This window comes from Colias eurytheme, chromosome 14 (assembly GCF_061535395.1).
Source record: "Colias eurytheme isolate Ceu_HAF_F1 chromosome 14, ilColEury1 Martin Lab GWU primary, whole genome shotgun sequence".
Classification (NCBI taxonomy): Eukaryota; Metazoa; Arthropoda; class Insecta; order Lepidoptera; family Pieridae; genus Colias; species Colias eurytheme.
The window spans coordinates 4,428,259-4,454,575 of record NC_142993.1 but is presented as its reverse complement, the minus strand read 5'-3'; the positions used below and the strand labels follow the sequence as shown (position 1 = coordinate 4,454,575).

The 26,317-nt window shown below is 33.2% G+C and overlaps 1 protein-coding gene across 1 annotated transcript; it reads right to left on the bottom strand.

Moving 5' to 3' along the window:
* Positions 1-900: 900 nt before the first annotated feature.
* Sobp (Sine oculis-binding protein) lies at positions 901-24,837 on the bottom strand. Its single transcript, XM_090109396.1, has 4 exons — positions 24,638-24,837; positions 7,537-7,669; positions 2,621-2,799; positions 901-2,342 (listed from the first exon to the last, which is right to left on the bottom strand). Exons 1-4 carry the CDS (start codon positions 24,710-24,712, stop codon positions 1,068-1,070), a joined length of 1,662 nt encoding a protein of 553 aa, XP_089965522.1. The 5' UTR covers positions 24,713-24,837; the 3' UTR covers positions 901-1,067.
* Positions 24,838-26,317: the final 1,480 nt, after the last annotated feature.

Here is a 26,317-nt window from a genome sequence, read left to right as displayed (position 1 = left end):
AGATAAAGTGCATTGGGTAATTCCGGCGGCGGGGTAAATACGTGTAATATGTTAAATTAATTCGTAACTAGTTATATTGATTAAGCAATTAATATGGATACTAAATGTTTAAGTAAAACCTATATAATATAATATCTTCATGCCATTCCTACACGATACTTACTATAAAGCTTCTATCTAAACCTAAAGTGATAAACACAATTTTCCGAAATTAGGTACTCCAATGCACTAAGAGATTTTAGAATATAGGTAGATACTTTTTTCTTATGAGCCCATTGGATAGTCCATTTGCAATTACATTTTTTAAATCTGAGGTACGATTATCTCAATGGAGGTAGGACGTAGAGTTTTACTACAGTAAACTGTACACTTTACAAAGTGCCTATGTATTTACCAAGTATGTTTCGACAATAGATATCAATTATTATTTCAGGTGGAAGCCAGTAAACTGTTATTACGCATTCTGTTTACGTGAAACTAGGTTTCTTAAACCCAAATTGTTTACAGTGAAAAGGTACATTACTCTTAAAGTAAAAATAGCGTGTGCATGGGCATAGTGGGCTTAGACGTTTTATATCTAATAATTTATATTAAAAAATCGAATAAACAAAATGCAATAAGCTAATTAAACAAATTACCTCGAAATCTTGACCTATTGAATATTTACAGTGTACAGTGTAAACATCTGTAGCATAGCAATCTGCACTGTAAAGACAACGAGATACATATTATATTCTATAGGTACATAGAAGTGTTTATTATTTTGGGTCGTGGCGCTCATGCTGGCTTGCTTAGTTGGTTATTAAATGTGATAAAAAATAACAATAAAAATTTTATTCAGACAATCTTTATTTCAATGTACATAAGTACCTACCATGATATCACGTTTTATGTGCATTAATAAAATACATAATAAAGTTTAAACTTACAATAACAATAATTATTATTAATACAATAAAATTAATTAACCATACTTAAACCTAGGACTAGTAATTTGAAGATAATGAACTGAGTTCCTTAATTTGTGATATGTATTGAATTTTAATTGGTATGATTAAGAAAGTAATCTAAACTTGAACAACTTTTCTGGTCTTGTGAATAATTGCGTCTTCTTCAGTAGCTACTTCCACGAGTCTCCGTCGTTTCCTCAGAGGGCGCGATGATTCCGATGGCTCTCTGGCCTTGGTGACGATTTTAGCCATTTTATTTCCCAGTCTTGTTATTTTAAACTTTGGAAGAGTGTGCTCTGGATTTGTTTCGGCTACTTCACCATTGTCTTTTTCACCGTCAAGTCTATCTTCGCTTTCTTTATTTATATTTTGGCTCGAAGTTTCTTCATTGTCTGTATTGTTTTCAGCTACTACCTTTTTAGCATCATTTTTGTCACTGTTCATTGTAAAATCTAGCGGGCCTTCTGCATCATCATTATTCACTTCAGTTTTGACTTTATTTATTCGATGCGCTTGTAAGAATGACGATAGTGGAATCGGAATAGGAATAGGAAGTGGAATTGGTAACACTACGGGATATGGAACCAATACCGTGACCGGTGGAGGTTGTCCAATTGCTTGTGCGAAGTTGATAGGAGGCATTAATCTTGGCCTCTCCGGTGGCATCATGGGCCGGGGCGGCATAAAACCAAATCGTGGCGGGAACATACCTGGATGTCTATAGTCGTTCATGTGTGCCGCATTATTATCAAGAAAAACTGGCGGTGGCATTCCGAACATTGCATTAGGGAATGGTGGAATTTGGGGATTCACATTTGGTGGTGAGTGTATTGCACTATTTCCAATGGTAACAGATGAAGATGGCGACGATCCGTCCATGGAAGGGCTACACATCCGTAAGTCCTGAGCTTTAGGCGTTGTAGCGTGTTGTTGCCTCAACGATTGTGATGTCACTGTGGATGTACATTTGGAGGACCTCCGTTTTCGCAAATTCATCTTATTATTGTGCCGAAGTTCTTTCTTTGTTTCTGGAGATTTCTGAGTGAATGTTTTCTCTTCTGGAATTTTTGGATTCATGAGTTTAGCTGTCGGTGCAACGGTAATTAGTGGAACAGGCGATTTTCTATGGTCTGTTCTTATGGTCGGTTCTGTTTTGTCACTAGTTTGTTTATTTTCTGCATTTGGAGATCCTGAACGTTCCGACACGGGGGAAACTGAACGACTCTTGCAGTTCTTCAACCACAGGTCTGGTGTGATAAGATTAGATGTAGAAGACGAGCTGACAAGATGTGGGTTGAGATCGAGATGTGCTTGTGTCTCGCGACAGAATATGTGCATCTTATATTGATTTAAGCATTTATCTGAACAAAACTGCAGCTGCGTTGCGCCATCCTGGAAATAAAATAAAATAACATCATTGGTTTCAAATTATAACTACAACGATTGAATGAAACTAGTAGAATTTTCTCTACGTATCTATCGGTTAGCAGCTAAGTAAATATTTTGTAACACGCTTATTTGAATGTTTGTACTGAAGGCTTTTGAAGAAATGGACCATACAGATATTATAATTTGTATCCTTTGAAAGTGATATAAAGCCCTTTAGATAACATTACAAATTAATCTGGAAGAGAGTAATTAATAAGATAACAATTCATAAAGGAAATTACCTGAAAATCCACGTAAGCAACAGTATGACGGACGTGCCGACACCAATCGCAAGTCTTGGCGCGTTTGAAATTAGCGCGCCGCGATTGGCTGAAACATAGTTCTGAGCAGAAAGTTGCACCCGCTTGTTGGAGGGCGCCACTTTCGCTGGTTATATTCTTGTTGCACCAGGAACATTCATCTGAAAAATAACAATGATTATGAGCTTTTTCTTTTCTTCTGATAGTAAAATTGAGAATAGTTGTACCTATTAGTAAAATATGTATGAAATAATAACGTTAAGTGTATGTGCGCTTTTTACTTTTACATTTGCACAAAAAATAATCATATTTATGGGAACGAAATTTCAAGAAAAGGTCCACTTCTCTACCTACTAAATCATTATATGTATCAACTTTTTTTTTAATGCATCAAATATAATAAATATTACCCCTCAGATAAAATCAGAAAACCTTATATGTTTTACGGTAGCCCCTTATAACTTCGCGTACAACGTAGTAGACTACAAGCCCACATAGGACAAAAATATGGGTCAAATGAACCACCAGGGGACATATCTAGAACGATAGCAGAGCAAAAAATAATAAGATTCATCACTATGCCGTCACTTGTAAGCTGTCCAACTGAGTGCAGATGAGAATTGAAAAGTACAGGTAGACTCGGTAAATTTTGGTCATATATTTTTGTACGGCATTCTTAACCATCGATAGATCCATTAAAAATAATAAGAAACCGCTCAGTGCCGTACAAAAATGGTGGTCCACCAAGTCGGAATTTTTATTTAATTTCCGAGAGTTGCCGGGGGTAAATTTGGTCATTTGACCATGTACGGCATCTGTGTCATACTATTGCTATACTGCTTTTAATCCATTATTCCGCAACGCCGTACAAAAATCATGGGGACAAGGGGAAAAAATCGAGAGTTGCAATCCCCTCTCTTTCCCCACTCCACGGGGTCATTTGACTAAGTACGGCTTCGGTTCCAAAACATTATCTAGCACTCAAAAGTACTATTAAAAGCAATGCCGTCAAAAAATAATTGTTCTTTTAAATGTATACCAATAATCATCTTAATTTCATCGAATTCTTGATATAAAGAGCTGTAAGGTCATTTGACCCTGTACGGGAACTTTTTTTTAAACATGATATTGTAAAATTCAATTGTTGTATAGTATTGCCGTTCAAAAGAAACCGTTCTAAAAAAAGTTATAGAGAAATGCAAAACCAGAAATTTTGTTAAAGTTTAAACATCGTAGATTAATGAAATATAATAGTTTTCTACACTTTATCCGTTGTTTTAAATAGTATTAACATAGATAAATTAGGAAAAAACGATGCCGTACATTTTTGTGCAGACCACATCTTTTAGGCTGATGAAAGCGACGAAAGCTACAATTTTAAGGGTGCTTTATGGCCATTTGATACAGTACGGCATTAACATATTTTTACCCAACTACGGCAAAGCAAAAGGAGGGTTATGGTTGTTTACAGGTCATGTATGTATGTTCATCTATTCCCTCGTAACTTCTAAACTACTTATCAGAATTCGACAAATGACATATCATTAGAAGCGTCTGAATTGTTAACTGGATAACCAGCGACTAGCTAGCTAAAGGCCATATGGGGTTTCACAAAATCTAATGTGGCGCCCTCTAGCGGACAAAACATACAGAGTAAAAAAATAATGTTAAGATAAATATGCAGTATTTGGTATCATTTAAAAGCGCTTTACTTGTACATTTTGAATATGTATATATTACTAGCATTTGCTTGTGACTTTACCTGTATTCATGGACTGATTGCATATAATTCATATCTTTTCGTTCATAGCTTTTTTATTAGTTCATCAATTTAACGGAGTCCATTCCACCTGACTCCGACTTTCCAAGGTGATAATTAACCACCTCGAGCTTCTTAATATTAATGTATATTTATATTTTATTATAAAAATATAAAGCAAACATTTCGTTATATGGATTTTTTTCTTTTTCAGATTTTTCCCCTTTGAACCAACGAAAATGTACGGCACATGAAAAAATATTATCTATGCATAAAATACTTTAAAAATAAATTTATTTCGTGTTGTGTCAAATGACCCCCTGGAGTGGGGAAAGATAGGGGATTATAACTCTCGATTTTTTCCCCTTGTCCCCATGATTTTTGTACGGCGTTGCGGGATAATGGATTAAAAGCAGTATAGCAATAGTATGACACAGATGCCGTACATGGTCAAATGACCAAATTTACCCCCGGCAACTCTCGGAAATTAAATAAAAATTCCGACTTGGTGGACCACCATTTTTGTACGGCACTGAGCGGTTTCTTATTATTTTTAATGGATCTATCGATGGTTAAGAATGCCGTACAAAAATATATGACCAAAATTTACCGAGTCTACCTGTACTTTTCAATTCTCATCTGCACTCAGTTGGACAGCTTACAAGTGACGGCATAGTGATGAATCTTATTATTTTTTGCTCTGCTATCGTTCTAGATATGTCCCCTGGTGGTTCATTTGACCCATATTTTTGTCCTATGCGGGCTTGTAGTCTATAGGTAATTAAATTGATCACCTTCATTTATCGAAAATTTACCATTGTGTGAATGCACCTTAAATCGTATTGAACAGTAATTTTTAATTACATTCATTCCAGAAACGCGATAGGCACAGGTTTCTCATTAATGAAACCTCGTTTCAGACAAAAGCAATGATATCTCGTTATGGACCTTATTAATTTCTGTTTCGCGGACTAACGATTCGAGATCGGATTGTACGATATTTGAGAATCTGTTCATTACGTTTGGATTATTCGTTACTGACTGTTGCATGAACCTATATTTTTAGGGCACTGTACGAATAATTACAATTTGTTTTTATGAGTGAAAAGGAAACTGAATGCTAATTTAATTAATGTGTAGGTAATATAAATTTTACGTATTCCTAACATATTGTAAATATTTTCTTGGATAAGCTTATTGCTCATTCAGCACAGTTTTTGATGATTTTTTGGTGAAAGATACTAGTTACTTAAGAGAAAGAACTTGTAAAATTATACACATACGATTGCTCGGAATAGGTACATATCGAACACGTGAAAATGAACAAAATGAACACGCGAAAATTTTCCCCGGGTATGCGCAAAAGGTACTTTCTTCAAACACCGTAGGCTCTACAGCCTACGGTGTTTGAAGAAAGTAAGTGCCTACGCACTTACTAGTCAGTAGTCACTTACCACTAGAAACAAAAAAATTTGGAAAATCCAAAAGTGCACGCCTCATAATTTTTTTTTAATAAATATTTATTAATTATTATTTTTGTTTATTTAATAACAATTAAACCACATCGAATCAGACCCTGGAAAATGAAAGGGTTCTATTCCTGAGCATACTCAAGCGTAAGAGAAAAAAAAAGACTCGATTAGTAAAGTATTTCGGTCGCTATCGTGTTAACAAGAAAAAGGATCCGCACATACAGACACACGGACGTCCAAGACAGAACTTTTTTAAACTGTTTTTTAACTAGTTTAAATAACAAAAATGACATCAAAAATATCATGAACGTTAAAAATAGTGTTTTTTCTTAATATGTGTGTGTATGTATTATCTTACAAGTGCAATGTATGATACATAAAGACATTTTAAGTTTGAAAAATCAGATGTTTTGCGCGAAGTGACAGTAGTACCCACCTCAACGCTTCGCTTATGAGGCGTGCAAAAGTAGGTATGCTACACTTTTGCGACCAAATCCATACACTGATTTTGATGAAATTTGAAGTGGAAATAGAGCGCATTACAGATATAGCTGGAACAACTTAGCGTCGCGTTGTAGCGTAAAATGCACTCAAGTGAAGCAGAGTGTGATAGCAATCAAATTTACCTAATATAAAGAGTTTTTGATATAAAATTCTACGTTCTTATAATAATTATATCTCATGTATCTTCAAAAATATATTATAACGTATTTAACTAAAATACAGTAAGTCTTCTCTGACAAAATATGTTGTTCATTATCGAATTCAATATTGCTCGTCTTTCGATCTCATTACATGTCTATGTAACCGAATACCGGTAACCGTATATGTTCTTAATCATCACATTTTAACCACAAAGTTCCACAATTTCATTCGCGGCACACCTACAAAATATCTTATATAACACGATATTTGGTACACGATTTGCGAAAGTAAATCCACGGTCATTAGGAATAGTAAACCGGCTTTGTGGTATCAAATTTGAAAACACATAGCATGTATCGACGTAGCATAGCATATTCAAATATGAATTAAGGATGATATTTAGTTACGATTTTATAAAGTTACAGTGAGTTCTTATTATTAGATTACCTACTAATTAGGTTTTTTTTTAGTAATTTTGATTTTACGTTCTTATAAAATGGCGGGAACAGGAAGAAGTTGAACTTTTTGAATCTAGCAACATTTTCCATAAATCAAAGGGTGCGTTCAAAAAGTTTTTCGAGGAATAACAGCTCAACAAAAAGGGTCGTTACTCATTACATTTTCTAGTTCTGAGAAGCGTTATAGTTATAAATAGTTTAGACACGTTTACGGAGTATATTAGATTATGATAAATAGGAATTATTAATATTACTTAGTTATACCACAGACTAATAATAATATACTGGTTATACCTACGTAGCTTTTCAAGTTGACTCTACCTTAGAAAAAAGTTGATGTAGTTTTCGTGATTCATCATTGAAGTAGTAAAAAATTAACACTTAGTTAATAATGTTTTATTAAATTCATGTGTTGCAAATATGTATTATGATTCTGAAAATTAAAGCCCTTCTACGGCTAGGCCCTACGCCCGCTACGAAAATCTGGATTCTATGAATTAATTGATTTCTACTCACGATGACCGTTGCCAATGTTATCATTTAAATGATGTGTTTATAAATTACCTTTGTTCTTTTGTTCGGTGGAATGTTCAGGGCTGGAGGGTTCTCTGGCGCGGGATGCAGCCCACCGTCGTAGCTCTAAGCGCTCATATCCGTACCAGCCAAGAAGTTCATTCATTGCTGTTTCGGCAAATTCCTGTTGAAGAAAATTTAGATTAACACAGATATTTTACGAATGCAAATCGGACTATGAGAAAGATACGAACAGGGTAATAATAATGTATAGGTAATGTATACATATATAATATCATGTGTTTGCGGCCCTTTTGTGCATTTTATGATATATCCTGCCGCCTGCGCAGTTGGCTAGTCTCAATTAACAAATTTGGCCATGAGTATAAGTAAGGATATTATTATGTCGCGGAAGAATTCTAACAAATACCCGCGGCCCCATCATTAAAGCGGCTCGACGGAACACAGTGGCCAGTGGGGTTTTAGTCGGTAAGAATCCGACATAACCCACGGCTCCTTCCCCGGGGGCCGTAGGTATCTTTGGAAGATTTCCCCACTTTAAAAAAAAAAAGTATATTATTATCACAATAGGAATTGAGATCGCATTGTTATGCATCTCATCATCATCATGATATTGTATTTCTTAAATTAATTTAAGAAATTTCAAAATATATCGATGAATGACAGAAAGATGATGTACCTATTGATCTCACAGCTCATGGTACCTACAGGAAGATAACATGCTATTTTTAACAGAAAAGCAATACAACAATGATATCGTTGTCAATGTTTAAATAAACCGTGCTTTTAAACTGCTGCATTTCGTTTCAACATAATATCACCAAATGGCTAACTATTGAAAGCAATTAATGAAAACAGCTAAATTTCATTATCTCTAGCTAGAAACCGGTTTATTTCAGAATCTACAGATAGTAAAAATTCTACGTTACGCAATTGCAAGAGTGGCTGTAATAATTACGTATACCTATACCTACTATTAAAATTTAAAGTGCCTGCTCTGTACTCTGAGTACGTTCTTACGTGGAACGTGGGAACATATTTCAAGAAAACCGAAATGTAGAATCTAGATTCTACATTTCGGTAATTCTAGAATTAGACGACATGTAAGGTAAAATGTAATCTCTAATGCAGAAAATAGATAATGGATAATTTACCTGAAGGGGAAAATTAAATGGACTGCATATAATGAATATAGTAGTGCATAATATAGTGTAAGGTAACCGGATTATTATAGATATCGTTAGATTAACAGCAACAAAACTAAACCTATTACCTATAATTGCATTACCTACATATAAAATTTTGTTACATGTATTTAAAATTCGGAAGAGTAAGTATACTATCAAATAATAAACGGTCATTCTATAGTTATAAATATAGCTTAGTAGAAACAAAAATAAACGTTTATTTTTATTACATATTCTTAACACGATTTGTGTAAAATAAATGGTCGTGGATGACCTCCTTACGTTATATTTTATAGCTGTTGATCGTGTAAATAAATTTAAAGGAATATATAAAATGTCAAGCCGAGAACAGGGCGTAATTCAAGAGGTATCTGTGCCACTATAAAAAGATCAAACTTTTGTGAAAGTAGAATTAACACAAACAAAGGACGAGTTATAAAAACACATGACATCATGGACGTGCGACATGTCGTCGATATTTTATTTGAAAAGTGCCATTTGATTCTCGGAAAATGGGATACCATTCATTTTTGTCAATGAAATGGGAAACATTGACAAAAAGTCTAGAATAACTCAATTAAATATGTTTGCGTTGTTCTGTTTTTATAGATAGGTAATATAGGCAACATATTGTATAGGCAACAAAATAGAGATACTTATCTCTATTTTGTTGAGATAATGATAAAAGTTGTAAATATTTTTTACACTATAAAACCATATTTTTCCATACTTTTCAACGTATATCATTGCCGCTAAAATATTTTCATTACGTAATATTAAATTCAACGGTTCATAAACAAAATTCATAATCATAACTTAACAATCTTAAAACACTAGGTAGATATTAATTATGTATCTACTAGTTATTCGGCTTCTTTATTTTACAAAAGCTCGCTTTCTTTTTTAGTTGAAATCGGTCGCCTTGACTGAAAGAGCGAATTATAATCAAGAAATTCAAAAAGCTAGGTATAAATTATGAAATACTTAGTTCTATAACAAGGATATGTATTTTGAATGATATCATAATGTGGAAATAGAATGCTTGACATCTAAGCTTGATATATAAAACATTTCAAAATAAATCTTGAAGATCTTGATGATAACTATAATGGTCCGGGAGCCAGCAGCAGATTTTATGACCAAGTTCCTCTCAAGCGGTAATTAGTAAAATGCATCAAAGTATAGTATTATAAAGCCTCGTGAACGTCAGCTGGAGCTCGGTTGGGGGGAAGAGCGGTTGTAGCCTCCCGTATCAGCTGACGGTTTTTCCACCAAGATACAGCCAGCTGACATATATATTTATCCACAGTTACATATAAGCTATCATCAGGTAAATTTTTGTTTGAGAGGAAATAACGGAAAATAAATTTTTCTTTAAATTTAACTTTCATGTTCAAGACACCAGCTGACGTATAATACACCATGTTGTAACCAGCTGACTATTTTTTTTCGTTGAGATATTGGGTTAGCTACAATTTGACAAATTTTTAGCTGAGAGGAAATGAATGAATGAATGTATTTTTTTTCCTATGTGCGTGGGAGGCTACAACCGCTCACCCCCCCAACAGAGCGCCAGCTGACGTTCACGAGGCCTTATAATACTATACTCTCATGCGTCTGACGAATTATCTCTTGAGAGGAAATAGTTAACCAAATTTGCACCTGGCTCCCTAACCATAAGTTCCTTATCTTGTTTTTTTATTATAGTGATAACTGGCTATAGAATATCAAAATAATTTGACTTACGATATTATAATAGGTGAGAAGTGTTGATGATTATCTTTTAAATCTCTCTACTTTTCCATTCTTGTATAAATATAGATTGATGAATACATGAATACCTATCCAATATATTTATAAAAAATATACCTACGATATATTCCTCTTTAGATATTATAACAGAGAGTTCTTATTCTGTAAATGATAGCTCAGACACACATCTTCAAAGACTTCATTATATAACGGGAATCCTTTGACACACGAGTCGAAGTGGTTGCTGATTAATTAGTCTCTCCAAGGATAATAATATGATGTCCTGTAAGATGGTTCAGTTTCAAGTAACTGCTTATATAATGACCGGTACAAAGTTAATTGAAGCAGGGATACCTCGCACGTTCTATACGTACTTCCGTTATATCCGTTATATCGCTTTACGGCTTTTGTTGCATGTTTACGTTTGTTATAAGTTATATTAAAAATTATTTGCAGGTTTATAGCTTTTGATATAATTAAAAAGATAATTAAATTCTAATTACTCAGAGAGGAATGGGCCAGATCCGTTTCTTTTCATTATCGCTGATCAATTGTATTAAAGAAAGTACGTAATTAATCAGTGGGAGAAATGTAAATTTATTTATTTTTCAAATAACATATTATTAAAAATATGCTTAACTAATTAAAATATTGTATTCATTATATTTCACACTTCTCAGAATTAATAAAGCATAAACATGCTACATAATACACTATATAATAATTAATATCAGTAATAATGTAATAAAAGTAAATTCTAAGTATCGGTTGAAGTTTCAATTTACGCCAGTGCTGCCAGCAGCCAGAGTTGCGTTTTGTAATAATTATCACCTCAAAATATGATATTGTGCACTCGCGCGGTAACGTTGCACGCCCATTAGTCAGAATCCGATCAAACATTTCGCTTCCACATCCACAATTAATGATGCATGGATCTAATATCTTTACGGCTGTCTGTAATTAATTTACCTGGTGAAAATCCGCTTTCGAATTTCTAGCCTCTTCAGTAACTACATTGATTTATAAGGCAAGCTCTATTGTTGAATGTAGAGCGTTATAAATTATTACATCAATGCTGTAATAATTTATAAATGGTTTTGGTAATAAAATAGGTAATAAATAATGTTAGTTGTGTAGCAAATATATCGATGATGTTATTATGCAATCATTATTAAAATAGTCATGGTAGGATATAATTACATAGCACTCATAATAATTTTTCTTAATTAATAGGTTATATAAAAAATACCATTGTATGTAGGTAATTAGGTATGAACTTTTAATATTAGTCCGAAAGGAGTCCAAAATTTACAAAATCTCAATCTTTTTATAATAATTCGAACCTGTTTAATTCTTTGAAAAGTTCAAACATATATCTTTCACCGATCACACTCGACGTTAGTTGATGAAAAAACAAACAGTTCTAAATTAAAATACACCCAGATATCCTTGACCATTGGTACAAAAAATCTAGCACCATAATAACTTTTATAACAGAACATAACAAAAAAAATGATTAGTAAAACAACAAAAGCGTGTCGCATGTTCAAAGCAGTAACATTAGCCGTGCACCGATATTGGTATCGTATATAACATAAACGCTTTTAATGGCGGTAGCACGGCGAAGGTAAATTTAGGAGCGTTCGCAGGCAACCCGACACCCCGACCTACGCATGCCAGTATTGCCAGTAAACTTACACTGGAAATTACAAAGGCGATACTATTAACAACAAAGAAGCTTCTGTTCCCTCTCCTTGCTTGATAAATTGAAATTATATAACGTGTAATGTCTTTAACTGAACGTTGTTTACGTACCTACTTGTAATGTACTTTGTTGAGACTGCGCTTGTATTTTTATTTCCATATTGTAAATGTGTGTTCCAGATTCCCTCACCAAATCAACATCATATTTTTATACGTTTAACATTTTGAATGATTGTATCATTAATAATTTTGAACTGAATTCGATTCCTAAGATTATTTTCCTAAGATATCTAATCTTAGGAACATATTCACAAAATACCACAAAACGAAACATTTTTTTAGGATTGCCAGAGATCAAATAGAAATAAGAATATTTTTTTCATATTTCTATTATCATTAATTATCTCCTCCACGGTCTACTATTTTTTTATATTTTCATGAAAGTAACTTCACCATTTTATCCACTCATAATTAATTGCGAAAATTGTAAACTGCTACTAAATATCACCAATGGAAATCAGAACAAGGTTCAATATGAAAAATCATTGCACCATTTTCAAAAGGCCACAGGCGTTATTTCCAATTCAGGTCTCATCAATACGAATACACCACTGAAACAGATATCCCTCACGACTTTTATAGAAATTAATAGTGGAGATGTATGTATGACTTTGTATTCATAGGATACTATGCACACAGAGGCGAGACAGTGGCCACTGGGCAGAGTACTGTGTACACAGAGATATCGCGTGTCGGCGACCAGTCGAGCTGATAATTTACCTAATGCCGTGTAAAACGATCGCTCTGCTAATGTGAGCGGAAACAAATATTCAGTACAGATTCGGCGTTCCTGATAGATTTATTAATTTCAATTGCTAATTATGTTATTTATCGAATGTAAATCACAAATATTTATGGTTCATTGTTATTTCAGGTCAATTTATGTTTATAATTGGAATTAGAAAACTAGTAGCTACTAATAATCATCAAATTACTGACTAATGTTTATATCACGTTTCACTATGAGATATTTACTGAAAATCATTTCTACACAGCATGATATCACGATTTTATCATAACTAGTTGGGTACTTGACAAAATCACACCTGTTCGTAGCATGTAGGATTGGGTAGTAGAAATTGGTAGTCAATCAATTTACCTATCGATTTATAACTAATCAGATAATATTATTTATATGCATTGAAGATTTGAATCGTAATATTAATATAGTGAATAGATAACATAGAGTAATTTATTTTCTGTACTCTAATTATTCTAATAGGCATGACGACAGTATCCATAAATGATCGTATTAGTGTTTTAAAGGGAAAATGTATAATAGATAAATTACATATAGTGACTTAGAAATCTTAAAAACATTAAGATTAATGAGATTATCAATAAAATAAAACATTGAAATACTGCAGTTGGCCATTTTGTCTAAAACACGCGTGACGTCACGCTTAAGTAAACAACTCAAGTCAGATGTTTTTTGTTGTTATGAATATGTTGAGAATACGCATTTTTATTTATTTTCTATTGTTTCACGTATGCTTTATCGACTCAGAACAGAAATATAATTGCGAATTCACTAATACATGGTTCGGGGTTCTCCGCGCCAACTTTATACAATCATTTCTTCTTATTTTCTCGCTTGAAATAATTACTAACACATTTTTGAGCATTATTTTTATGTGGATTCACACTGCAATACTGCACACCACTTATAAACTTTGAAATTCGTTTCTATAACACATATTAAATAAATATTTTTTTAATTTTCTTCACAATGCGTACAAATAATTACGTATTTACCAAAGTGTGACGTCACGCCTACGCCATGACACCTGCGAGCTGTTTTGGCACAGATAATAAATATTTTTTGGAAAATGGCTTTTATCTTCGTTAAATTTAAGTATATTACCGAAATATAGGGTTTTTCTTGTATAGTAAACGTATACACACATTATGGAAGAGGATTTCAAAATCTTTCGTCATGCCTATTGCACATGTTTCGTATGAGACTAATTGGCTTATTCATAAAAAATTGTTGTCGTATGTGTAGTTTGTGGTTTTAATTTTTTTGTCATGTTTCTAAAACAGTGGAATTACTTATAAACAATATTATTAGGCGGTATTCGTCAGATATCATTTTAAGTGAAGCTTTAATATTTTAAACATCATGTTACATTTTCTTTTGGTCCAGTTGCAACACGATAATAATTTATATTAAGTACTATAATAGCAATCAAGAAAACGTGATCGTTTTATATTGTATTTCCTGTTAGAGTTACTAAAACGTTAATGTAGTGCCACATTAATCTGCATTGAAATATATCAAGTGTTATGTAATTTTTCAGTACGTAGTACATATTGCATATAGGTTTTCTAGCTACGATAAATTGTAATTTAATTGTAACATTAAGATAAAATCTCGAAAACAAACACCGCCATAACATCTGTCCATTACGAACTGATTCAATAAATTGTCTGTGCGCACGTAGATTACAATCCACATCTAACCCTATGCAATTGAATCGAACGCAACAAAAACCGCGGCGTCCTATTACATCTCCGATATCCGTCAGTCGATTATATTTCACATGCTACTCATTATAGCGTCTGGTGCGAAACAAAGAGCGACTCGAGTTACGATGCACTCTTCGGGCAGGAGCTGTTGGTCATGCGAAACCACCACACTTTCGGGAAGACTCGTTTAACTTGCAACACTGGCTTTCGATCCTTTGTAAAATTATACCGTATCTTTTAGCTGAATGGGAAATAAAGTGGGATTGTGAGGATGTTTAATCATATAATGCTTTTATGAATAACACAAGTCTAATTTTGCACGATTTTTACTTTTTCTCAATTTTGATTTGTTCAAGTCTTCATTGTTTGCCGATTAAGTCTAGCGTTTTTAATTTTATTACTGTCAATGTAAGTATGTAATTCAGTCGGGATAAAATGGATATTTTTGTTTCTTTATATATTCTACTATAAAATTCCGAAATCACCACTTGAGCATTTTAAAAATATAACTCAATAATCGTTAAATAAGAATCGTTTCAATATTGTATCACATTTCGTACGGCAAATGTTCGAAATTTTAATGGCAACCAAGATAGAATTACACCATTAATTTTATTTAAAATGCTTTAAAAGGTACCCATAGTCATAAAAATATTACGTATCTACGCTTGTTTACTCTTGAGATAACTTTATGACTTGTTAAATGACGTTTTATCACACAATGAAAAAATTATACATAATTTTTTTAGCAACAAGGTACGCATGGCGGAAATGAAAGGCCCCGGACATCTCAAAAATGATGAACCCATTTAGAGCCCATTTAGAGAGTGCGAATGAGCGAAAGCTTTTAGCTCTATTCGCTCATTCGCACTCTTTAAGGACATTTTAGATTAGTAGAGATTATAAATTACCTATATTCAAAAACTTTTTAGGTAGGTACCTACATATTATGATTGATTGATTGACGTTATTTTACTATCACATACTGCTTCTATTGCACGCCTCATAAGCGAAGCGTTGAGGTGGGTACTACTGTCACTTCGCGCAAAACATCTGATTTTTCAAACTTAATATGTCTTTATGTATCATACATTGCACTTGTAAGTTAATATATACACACACATATTAAGAAAAAACACTATTTTTAACATTCATGATATTTTTGATGTCATTTTTGTTATTTAAACTAGTTAAAAAACAGTTTAAAAAAGTTCTGTCTTGGACGTCCGTGTGTCTGTATGTGCGGAGGATTTTCTTGTTAACACGATAGCGACCGAAATACTTTACTAATCGAGTCTTTTTTTTCTCTTACGCTTGAGTATGCTCAGGAATAGAACCCTTTCATTTTTCAGGGTCTGATTCGATGTGGTTTAATTATTATTAAATAAACAAAAATAATAATTAATAAATAATTATTTAAAAAAATTATGAGGCGTGCACTTTTGGATTTTCCAAATTATTTTTTTTTTTCATCTGATGGGTTTAAAAAAAGTGAACGCTTCAAACGTCTATAAGTAGTTAAAATTGTGCTCAAATTTCTTTCGATATACGCGAATTCTGAATTCTGAAATAATAATTCATGATTATCATAGGTACTTATAGTTTGCTTGCCCCATGCTGTCATGTAATTCGATCTAAACTGAGACACAAGATACCTAGTGTTATAGAACAGAAATTTAATACGAAGTCGCTTTTGTATTTATTTACAATCAAAACAACGATTTAGTTATAAGAAAACGTAAAAAGTTCTTAGTTTATTCAATCTAGAATGTCGATTTTTACAAGTTAAAATTTTCATAGTAACTAGTTAACTTTGATAAGGCATATAAAACGTATTTTATTATGCAGTGAATAGATTCATACAATGCTTTATTTAAATTAGGTAATAAGACAGGAAAGGAAATTTATAAAATAAAGGTGTAATTACACAATATGTCAACTAATAAAAGATTAATTACAAAGTTAGCTAAGTACTAACGGACTTAGAAATTATCGCCAGTACATAATTCAATATCCTAACTTAGAAAAAATAGTTGAATTTTCAATCTATAGCTAATCAATGTCCTCACATAAAGCTCACGCTTATAATGGAACGTGTCAAATCACAATAAAGCTCATGACACACGACGCAGGATAAAAACTAGTGTTGCCAGACGTGTCTGGTTACACTAAAATTAACGTCAAGCTGGCTGACGCAAACGGTGTCCAATGGCGCCCAGCTAGTTGAGACCGGCATTAATTATGAAGGGATCATGTTCACCGCTCCGAAGACCTTTCTGGATCCAAACGCATTTTTAAAAATATTGAAAAATAAGGCCGCTAACTATTGTTAAAATAATGTTTATCAAGTGTTTGTCTTTTGTATTAAAATATTGAAAAATAGGGTCATAGTATGTACCTAATTATTGTCAAGTAATATTAATTAAGTATTTTTTATGAATTATTTTTATATTAAAGTATGTCGAATATATCAAATCAACTGTCTATTTTTTACCTTTGAATTTAGGAAAGTAGTTATTTTATATTGTGAGTTCTATAGGAACTTTTCCACTAACCTACCATCCAAATTCCAATATAATAAGTACCTACCTTAATAAAATATAATAACTAACAGATAGGGCTATTTGTCTCTACTATCTCTGTTTTACAATATAAAACCCGTTTGTAAGTATATAAAGTATACAAAAAGGACGACAATTCACAATTCAATTCAATCCCATGGAAATGTGATATTGATTTAATACAGGTTTGTCCAGTACAATCCTGCCCCTTAAAGTTGATTAGCAATGCACTTAATAATTAATCAATTGTTTGTTTCAGAGTATCGGTTACTTACCCTTTTTATATTTTATAAAGGTCAATTTCCTGTCCACTTGGGAGGAGTGTATGAGCTATTGCGTCCCTACTATTAATAAAATAATATAACCCTGCCTACTTTTGTAAGTTGGTCACAATACTATGAGAAAGGTAGTTATATTATTAAGCAAAAAAAAACTATATGAAATATCTAGTTCGAGAATAGAGATAGATTTATTATACGAACTATCGTCAAACGAATTAAAATTGTAATATGCATAGAACAAACAAATCCACGTCCGTAATTCGAAAGTCTATCAAAGCAGAAAAACGATATATGTATACATAATACATGTACCTAGTTTCAACGCTGGAAAATATATTTTTATACAAGCTGTACGCTTTGCCGATGTACCCATCGCATCTCACTTTTCACTAAAATTAACGAACGCGAATCCGGTTTCGAAATTCTAGGATAATTAAAACGGCGATTGAAACCTTCGCGAAGCTCCTCAGATTATTTCGTAATTAAAAATATTCTTTATTACTTTAGAAAAAATGTAGCGATTATTAGCGATAGACAATTTAACGATCTTTTATAATTATTTATTTTTTCATCAAAGAAAGGTCTGAAACATTTTCAGTTTTTATTAGATAATTTTAACAAGTTTGAATATTAATGGAAGCATAAAATATAATGAGTACTTCTTTTTATTCTAAGATCGTTCATTATTTAAAGAAGGCGATATAAAGAAAGTGCCTATTGCTTACATTTGTTTACTTATGCATAATTATTATTACCAATAAAGTAAACTACAGACTTATGTTTATAGTTTCGAAGTTACTTTAGCAACACTAAAGAATATGACCCAGCTCTGTGTATTCAAATTAAAAAGTCATAATATAGCTGACTGTGAGAGCCAAGGCGGGAAGAAATCTGATGCCAAAGTAACCCAACACCGTGCTAAAAGCGACCCGGCCAAAATGTCATCGTCCAATCGTATCGTATTACGTCTTAAAGGGTTTAGTACGTTTGTAATGCGCTTTCAAGTTTATTTATGAGTCTCCAACACGATTTACATTTTAAATTTGTTTATTGACACAGATATTAGTATCTCAAAGTGTTGTCTACCTGATCATGGCAAGAATTTAAGACCGTTTTGTTATTGATTTAATTCGGTATCAGAAAAACTCTATAAACATATCAAGACACTGAATACACGCTTTAGTCGAAATATAATAAAGTATATTCTACTAATTTATATCTACGTATTTCCTACTAATATTATAAATTCGAAAGAAAATATAATATAAATAATAAATATAAAAGACACTAGCAGTGTCGCTCGGTTTCGCTCCCGGACGAACCTATAGCTCATCTGTTATTCTGATGCAAAACCTATGTTCCTGTAAAGTTTCATCCAAATCCGTCCTGCAGTTGTTACGTGAAAGAGTAACAAACATTTATTCATACATCCATACATCCACACCTGTGATCCACACTTACAAACTTTCGCGTTTTTGATATTAGTATGAAAGTATAATAATCGGAGGAAATATCAGAATCACTACATTATAGTATCTGTCTGTCTGTCTATGTATGCTTAAATCTTTAAAATTACGCAATTAAGATTTTTAGCGTTTTTTTTACAGATAGAGTGATTAAAGATGAAGGTAGAGCAAAATTTAGTATTTAATTTGTCAAGTTCTAGACAAAGCTGGTGAAGCTGCGACCGGAAAGATAGTAGAACAAAAGCTTGAAGACGTACCTACCTATTGAAAAATTCTTCTATTTAGTCCGTTTAAAATAGAGTAGATATTTCATTTCATAATCAGCCCATATACGTTCCCACTGCTGGGACACGGGCCTCCTATGAGGGTACAGGCCATAATCCATCACGCTGGCCAAGTGCGTGTTGGCGGATGACACATGTCGAGATATAAGAGAAGCATGTGACCTTTGGGTGGCTCTATAGTTTAGTATTTATTCCAGAATGTAAAAGTGAGGATCACTCGCGTAACCATATAATGTTGCAGGTACTTTTGCACGCCTCATAAGCGAAGCGTTGAGGTGGGTACTACTGTCACTTCGCGCAAAACATCTGATTTTTCAAACTTAAAATGTCTTTATGTATCATACATTGCACTTGTAAGATAATACATACACACACATATTAAGAAAAAACACTATTTTTAACGCTCATGATATTTTTGATGTCATTTTTGTTATTTAAACTAGTTAAAAAACAGTTTAAAAAAGTTCTGTCTTGGACGTCCGTGTGTCTGTATGTGCAGATCCTTTTTCTTGTTAACACGATAGCGACCGAAATACTTTACTAATCGAGTCTTTTTTTTTCTCTTACGCTTGAGTATGCTCAGGAATAGAACCCTTTCATTTTTCAGGGTCAGATTCGATGTGGTTTAATTGTTATTAAATAAACAAAAATAATAATTAATAAATATTTATTAAAAAAAAATTATGAGGCGTGCACTTTTGGATTTTCCAAATTATTTTCAATTACATACTTGAAAGATATATGTACCTAAGCTCTTTTTTTGATTGTCTTTGTTGTAGAAGCAGAGCTGAAGAAAAGCTCTTTTTCATATCTTGCTTTAAAAATGTATTTTAGTATGTACATACTTAAGCAATCGATATTCTTGTTTGTATACTATCATTGACCGATATGAGCAAATTAGCAAAATAGGGTTAATAGCTCCCTCATAATAAGTAGTTATACAACTCTAGATTTTTTCTGGGCAGCTCTACATTTCAGAAAGCTCAACTATATAAGCGAAACTATTAATTTAACCTACTGGATATTGAAACAATAGTATTGTTATTGTAATAGCTCGAATTTTGAGTTGATCTAATGAATTTTAGTGTAGGTATTCTAAAATATACACAAAATTAATGTAGTCTCTTTAATTACTTAATTTTACTGCTAATAGAAACTACTTATGGTTTCTGGACGGTTCCCATCCATCTAAACATTGCCAATTTATAATTTGCTTCGTATTGCAATGTAGAGTAATATGTATAGTGTGCAATATCAATAAAAAATAAAACACTTATTTCCTACAAATTCACCATCAATATTTACAAAAGAACATCGCAGTATTATTTTCCATCTAAAATATTACCATATAAAACTAAGAAAATAAAAAGAATACGTGTCTCAAGTTACATCTACAAATCGATACTTGTATGAAATTCTAAACAGGTTGTTCTTACACGATGTTAATAATGTGACACTGTACATTTATCTCTTTACGAACAACAGACCTAGGAGCTAGATTTATCTTGCAAGCAGAAATGCGAGAATTTTCATTCTTAATAAATTGTAATAAGAGCGCATGGGTTTCTGTTTAAGTTGCAGTCATACGATCTGAGCCTGCGAGTACGAGATACCTTCTTTTAAAAAATATGGATACATATAGAGGAAACAATTGAAATATTGTACTCGTAGGAGGGCGACGGCAGTCACGGGAGTATTCCCTCAATGAGAACATAATAAGCGGATGAAAAATACTTAAGGCACTATTACCAGCTGTGCTATTACTATCTATACGTTCCAATTGCAAAAACTCCAAACAAATTACAATTTTTTAACCGGTAACGACCCGGAGATAACAAGGAGTAATTAAAGTATGTATATTTAAACTGTTAACGTCTAATATTTACTCTTTGAGACGAAGATGTACATACAATGCAGAGGCATCACATTGTCGAGTGTCAATTACAACCGCCTATCAGATGTCACTGCGAGCGCCCTCCTCGGCTTTCCATGTTTATCTTGTTTCTTTGCTCCTAATTACTATATTATATTCAAAGGATTATGCAATTTTATAAACTGGAGAAAAAAAATTACGTAAGAAGTTCTTTCAATATGCTTTATTGCTTTTTCATGTTCTTTCAATATGGTATTTTGCTTAAACGTGTATTCTGAGTAGATAGCTGTGCCTATGAATTTAAATTTTAAAGAAGTGCATCGGATAGAAAAATATTTTTTGAGCTTGCATCACATTGTTGGTACCTATAACCTACCTTGGGAATACCTAAGGAATTATAAAGTCATTGTAATGGTATAACTTATACAACTTGGTTTTAGATTTCCATTTCTAAATAACCCGTGGGCTGTGGTTATAATGCTTCAATAAGATCATTAATTCTTATATTATTTTGAATAAACGTAACTACATTAATGTAACATAACCGTGTATCTAATAACTATTATATTCTGTTTATAATGCCTGAAAATAACACCGAAATGCTCACATATAAAGTATTGTAAACAATAGAACACATATACAATGCTATTAATTACATTATGTTATGATAAGAGAAAAGCCAAATGATACTATTAACGTTGCGTGACCGACACACGGGCGACCTTGGCCCAATATGCGCGGGCGCAGTGCAGCAATGTCGCTGACGTGCAAAGTGCACGCGGAAAACATTCTATTTAGGTTCAATGTTGCATTATGACTTTCAGATTTGATAAGCTGTAACGGTTTTATTAAATACGCGCATTGACCTCAAAAATTTAATACGTTTTGGCACATATTTCAGCCGATCCTAATGGTGGAAGCGGGAAGCTTATCAACAACTCTCCAACCTATGTCTGCACATATGAACATGTGAAAGGTTAGGTATTTTTTATCTTGTACCTTAATCATCCAAGTATGTTTTTAGCTGCTTTTTAATTTAAAGGTGTGGATGACGTCGTAGATTAAGCATGAAACCCCTAATAAGTGACTATGCACAAGCCGCAAGATTCTTGGAATAAAGAATAGTTAACCCACCCTCATGCCTACCAACCCCTGTTATTCTTTCCACCTATAGTCCTATACACAAGCTACCCGCCCTGACTACGTTCAGGTGGAACCTGTTTTAAAATCGTAACTCGTAAGTATACGTTTCATCGCATTAATGTTTTGGACTTTAAGTTCGCCAAATTTCATTCAAATTTCTTTCGTAGTTTTCCCACGGCTTGGCACTTTAGCAGAATTCGATAAAAAGATAGGTAACAGAACTTTTACGAATTAATTTTAAAACTTACTTAATTTAAAATTTCTAGAGATGCATCCCATTATTAAGAAACGTTATCCCTTTTATAATTCATCCTTTGTTTATACAAGCGCAGCGCACCTCCGTTAAAATATAATGTTTGCAGTGAATTTCACGATATTTTACAGTGAATCTCCAATTCTTCGCGTAACCTAATGCCTTTAAAACATTGTATACACACGAGTTTAGTTTCAGTCTTGACTCTTGACGTATATTACCGGAGTAATTTTGTTGGCATGCTATCGGCGAAATTTCAAATATCCGATTATAGAAACCACTATGACATGCACGTTGAGAACATTATGAGGATGATCGATGCCACGTTTATAATTTGCATATAAATCGAATGAAATTTATCCGCTTTCATGTTGAACACGCGAAAAGGTATCTTTGTGGCGGAAATCAGAGGTTTTTTTTTTTTGTAATGTTAATTGGGTTCCGAGTTATTTGACGAAATTGCGAAATATGGGGTTCTTCAAAAATAATAGTAGAGACCATAGAGACATACAGTAATAGTAATAGTATACAGCAGTGAGCTAAAAGAATTTATGATTATGATTACGAGCTGTGCTTCGCGGTTTCACTCGTTTTGTATTGCTCCGTTTCTATTGGTTGAAGCGTGATATAGGCTCGCCTTCCAACGTAGATCTAACATACAAATATTTTATCAATTCGAATAATTAGTTCCTGGAATAAGAGCGTTCAACCAAATAATCTCTCAATTTTTTGTTATATAAGAACATTGTGTATTGATTATTGTATTTTTTTCTTTCTACTTATCATTGCATAAGTTCACTATCTCTTCTGATATGCAAAAATAGTAAATACAGTACCCAAGAATTAAAATCACGTATAATACCTACCTATTAATTTTAACAAATTATTAATTAATTATGGGGCGTTCCACTTCATCAGGGGGTGAGTTTTAAATAATAGATATATAATTTTGTTGTTCCACGTGCGAATCCGGGGTGGACCGATAGTTAGTGATATTTGTGAAATTTTCATAATAGTTAAGTAGTTACTCAATTAAATTTATAATTTTTTTTTCTTATGCATGTCTGTATTTACAGGCAGAAGGTATTTTGTTTTAATAAAAATCAGCGTGTATCTGCGTGTATCTTGTATCTTTTGATGATATCAAACGTTTTATTGATATTTAAATATGTATCAAGAAAGATACGATCTACAATTTTGATTTTGCTGCGTAGGTACCAGTGCGTAGGCGAAAAAGAAATAGAAAACGATAGATGTTCAGCTTATGTCACAGAAATAAAAACCATTAAATCTGAAAAATTTGGGACACTAGACGCGTAATGCCGTAAATTAAATCGACCTCAAACTTTCGCTACAAATTGTTGAGAATCCCGTGACGTCATCGTCGCGTGGACACTGTCGATGGGGTTATTGACATGTCAAACTATTTCCGTAGTGCCAAAATAAAAGCGCGCGAATTACCAGTAGGCATCTGCCATCTCTATTGCGCTGCATTACGACTTTACGATTGCGAATGGATTACGCAGAATTATCATCACCACGTTCGTATGTGATAATCAGGTGTAAACAATAAATTGTAAAGTCGACTTGCGGCCTGGGACGGTCTCGTGTTTCATTTTGAGCAAAGGAACGTCTAAAATTACCCCGCACGCACACGTTTATAGAAACCAATCCGTACACACTCACACAGTGGCAACACCTATATCTATTATCAAAACATCCAACGTCTCTGGTTACAGCGATCCGAGCGCGCTTCAAATATCGCGTTACACACTTTAATGGCTGGAAAAGGCCTCGAAAACGTTATATTACACGCATTTTATTGTATATTGCAAAATGTAATTAATATGGTAATTTAATACAGAATAATTTATTCCAAACTCCAAGGGAAGTGAATTCAAAAATCTCCCGCAAAGAGCGACAGAACTGAGAATGGGTATCATATTTAAAAATACGACACGTATCCTATTACTCAGATAAAACAGGCGGATTGCCAGTGCTACGTAACCCTGATTCTACCGGAAATAGATTTAAATATAAATCTTTCGTAATAATAATTTTTAAAAATTAAATTAATAAATATGAATATAGTAAATACCTTAATTTCCTCTTCATTTTCTTTTTTCACTGGAGCTCCGGGTGGAGAACTAGAATTGGGTCCTGGTTTGTCCATTATTTAAACACACGTAATAATATATCAACACGAAAAGTTTATTCATTAAAAAAGTTCTTTCTCCAACTTATGTTAGACGCGTCCGTAAACACGGGGACGCGATCACCCTACGCGACTACCGCACGCAGAGATCGTACCGCGACTGTATAGTATATAATGCCATTCGTTTTGAGGGCGTGAAGCTTCCAAGTTCGAACGCGTCTGATGAATGGGCGGAGCTTTGCATAAAGCTTTTGGGCGTCAAGCATTGTGTAATTATGATATGTAGTATTGAAAAATTGTCCTGGAACATGTTATTATGCTGATAAAATATCTCATAAATAATGGGGAGTAATAATTAACTTAATAAAACACAATCTAAAATTCATTTGAACGGTGCTTTTAAGTTTTAAGCGTAGACAATGGATTTTCTAATAGATATATAGTGGCAAAATTTTTGTTTTGTTTTATAAACAAATATACAGTTTTTACTTGACTAGTGAGCTATTAGACAGAACGTCCAACTTTTCCCCTTTCAAAAATTCTCGCTTGTGGTAGCTAAGCTGGATTAGAATTGGTATGTCAACTTGACGATTTCCAGAAATTATTTAGGTGCTAATTGTGTCTAGATATAATGGTACCATATTATTAGAACCCGACTATGTTTCGTAGAAGTTATCTGCAATTCGGGGAGATTATGAGTGGTATTATTTACCTCATCACCTTTTTAGTCCTTTTGGTTAGGGAGCCAGGTGCAAATTTGGTTAACTATTTCCTCTCAAGAGATAATTCGTCAGACGCATGAGAGTATAGTATTATAAAGCCTCGTGAACGTCAGCTGGCGCTCGGTTGGGGGGGTGAGCGGTTGTAGCCTCCCACGCACATAGGAAAAAAAATACATTCATTCATTCATTTCCTCTCAGCTAAAAATTTGTCAAATTGTAGCTAACCCAATATCTCAACGAAAAAAAATAGTCAGCTGGTTACAACATGGTGTATTATACGTCAGCTGGTGTCTCGAAAATGAAAGTTAAATTTAAAGAAAAATTTATTTTCCGTTATTTCCTCTCAAACAAAAATTTACCTGATGATAGCTTATATGTAACTGTGGATAAATATATATGTCAGCTGGCTGTATCTTGGTGGAAAAACCGTCAGCTGATACGGGAGGCTACAACCGCTCTTCCCCCCAACCGAGCTCCAGCTGACGTTCACGAGGCTTCATAATACTATACTTTGATGCATTTTACTAATTACCGCTTGAGAGGAACTTGGTCATAAAATCTGCTGCTGGCTCCCGGACCATTTCTTTTAATCACAGTTTTAACCCAGTCAAAAATCTTTCTCTTTTTCCTTTCAGCCAATAAAACTAAATTTATTCCTTTACTGTTAATTGCCAAGTACCTAGGTATTGATAGGGCCGAGTGGAGAGTTAAAACGTAGCAGAAACAGATAAGTAATATTACCTACCCTATTACATTTTTCAGCTAATTAATATCTTATAATTTTATATCTCTTAATTTTATAATAAAAAACTTTACGTTAGGGTCAATTATTCTGAAAATTTTTAAACCTTAGGTATCTAAAAATTTTCAGAATAATATTCCATTCAGTGTATAATTTATA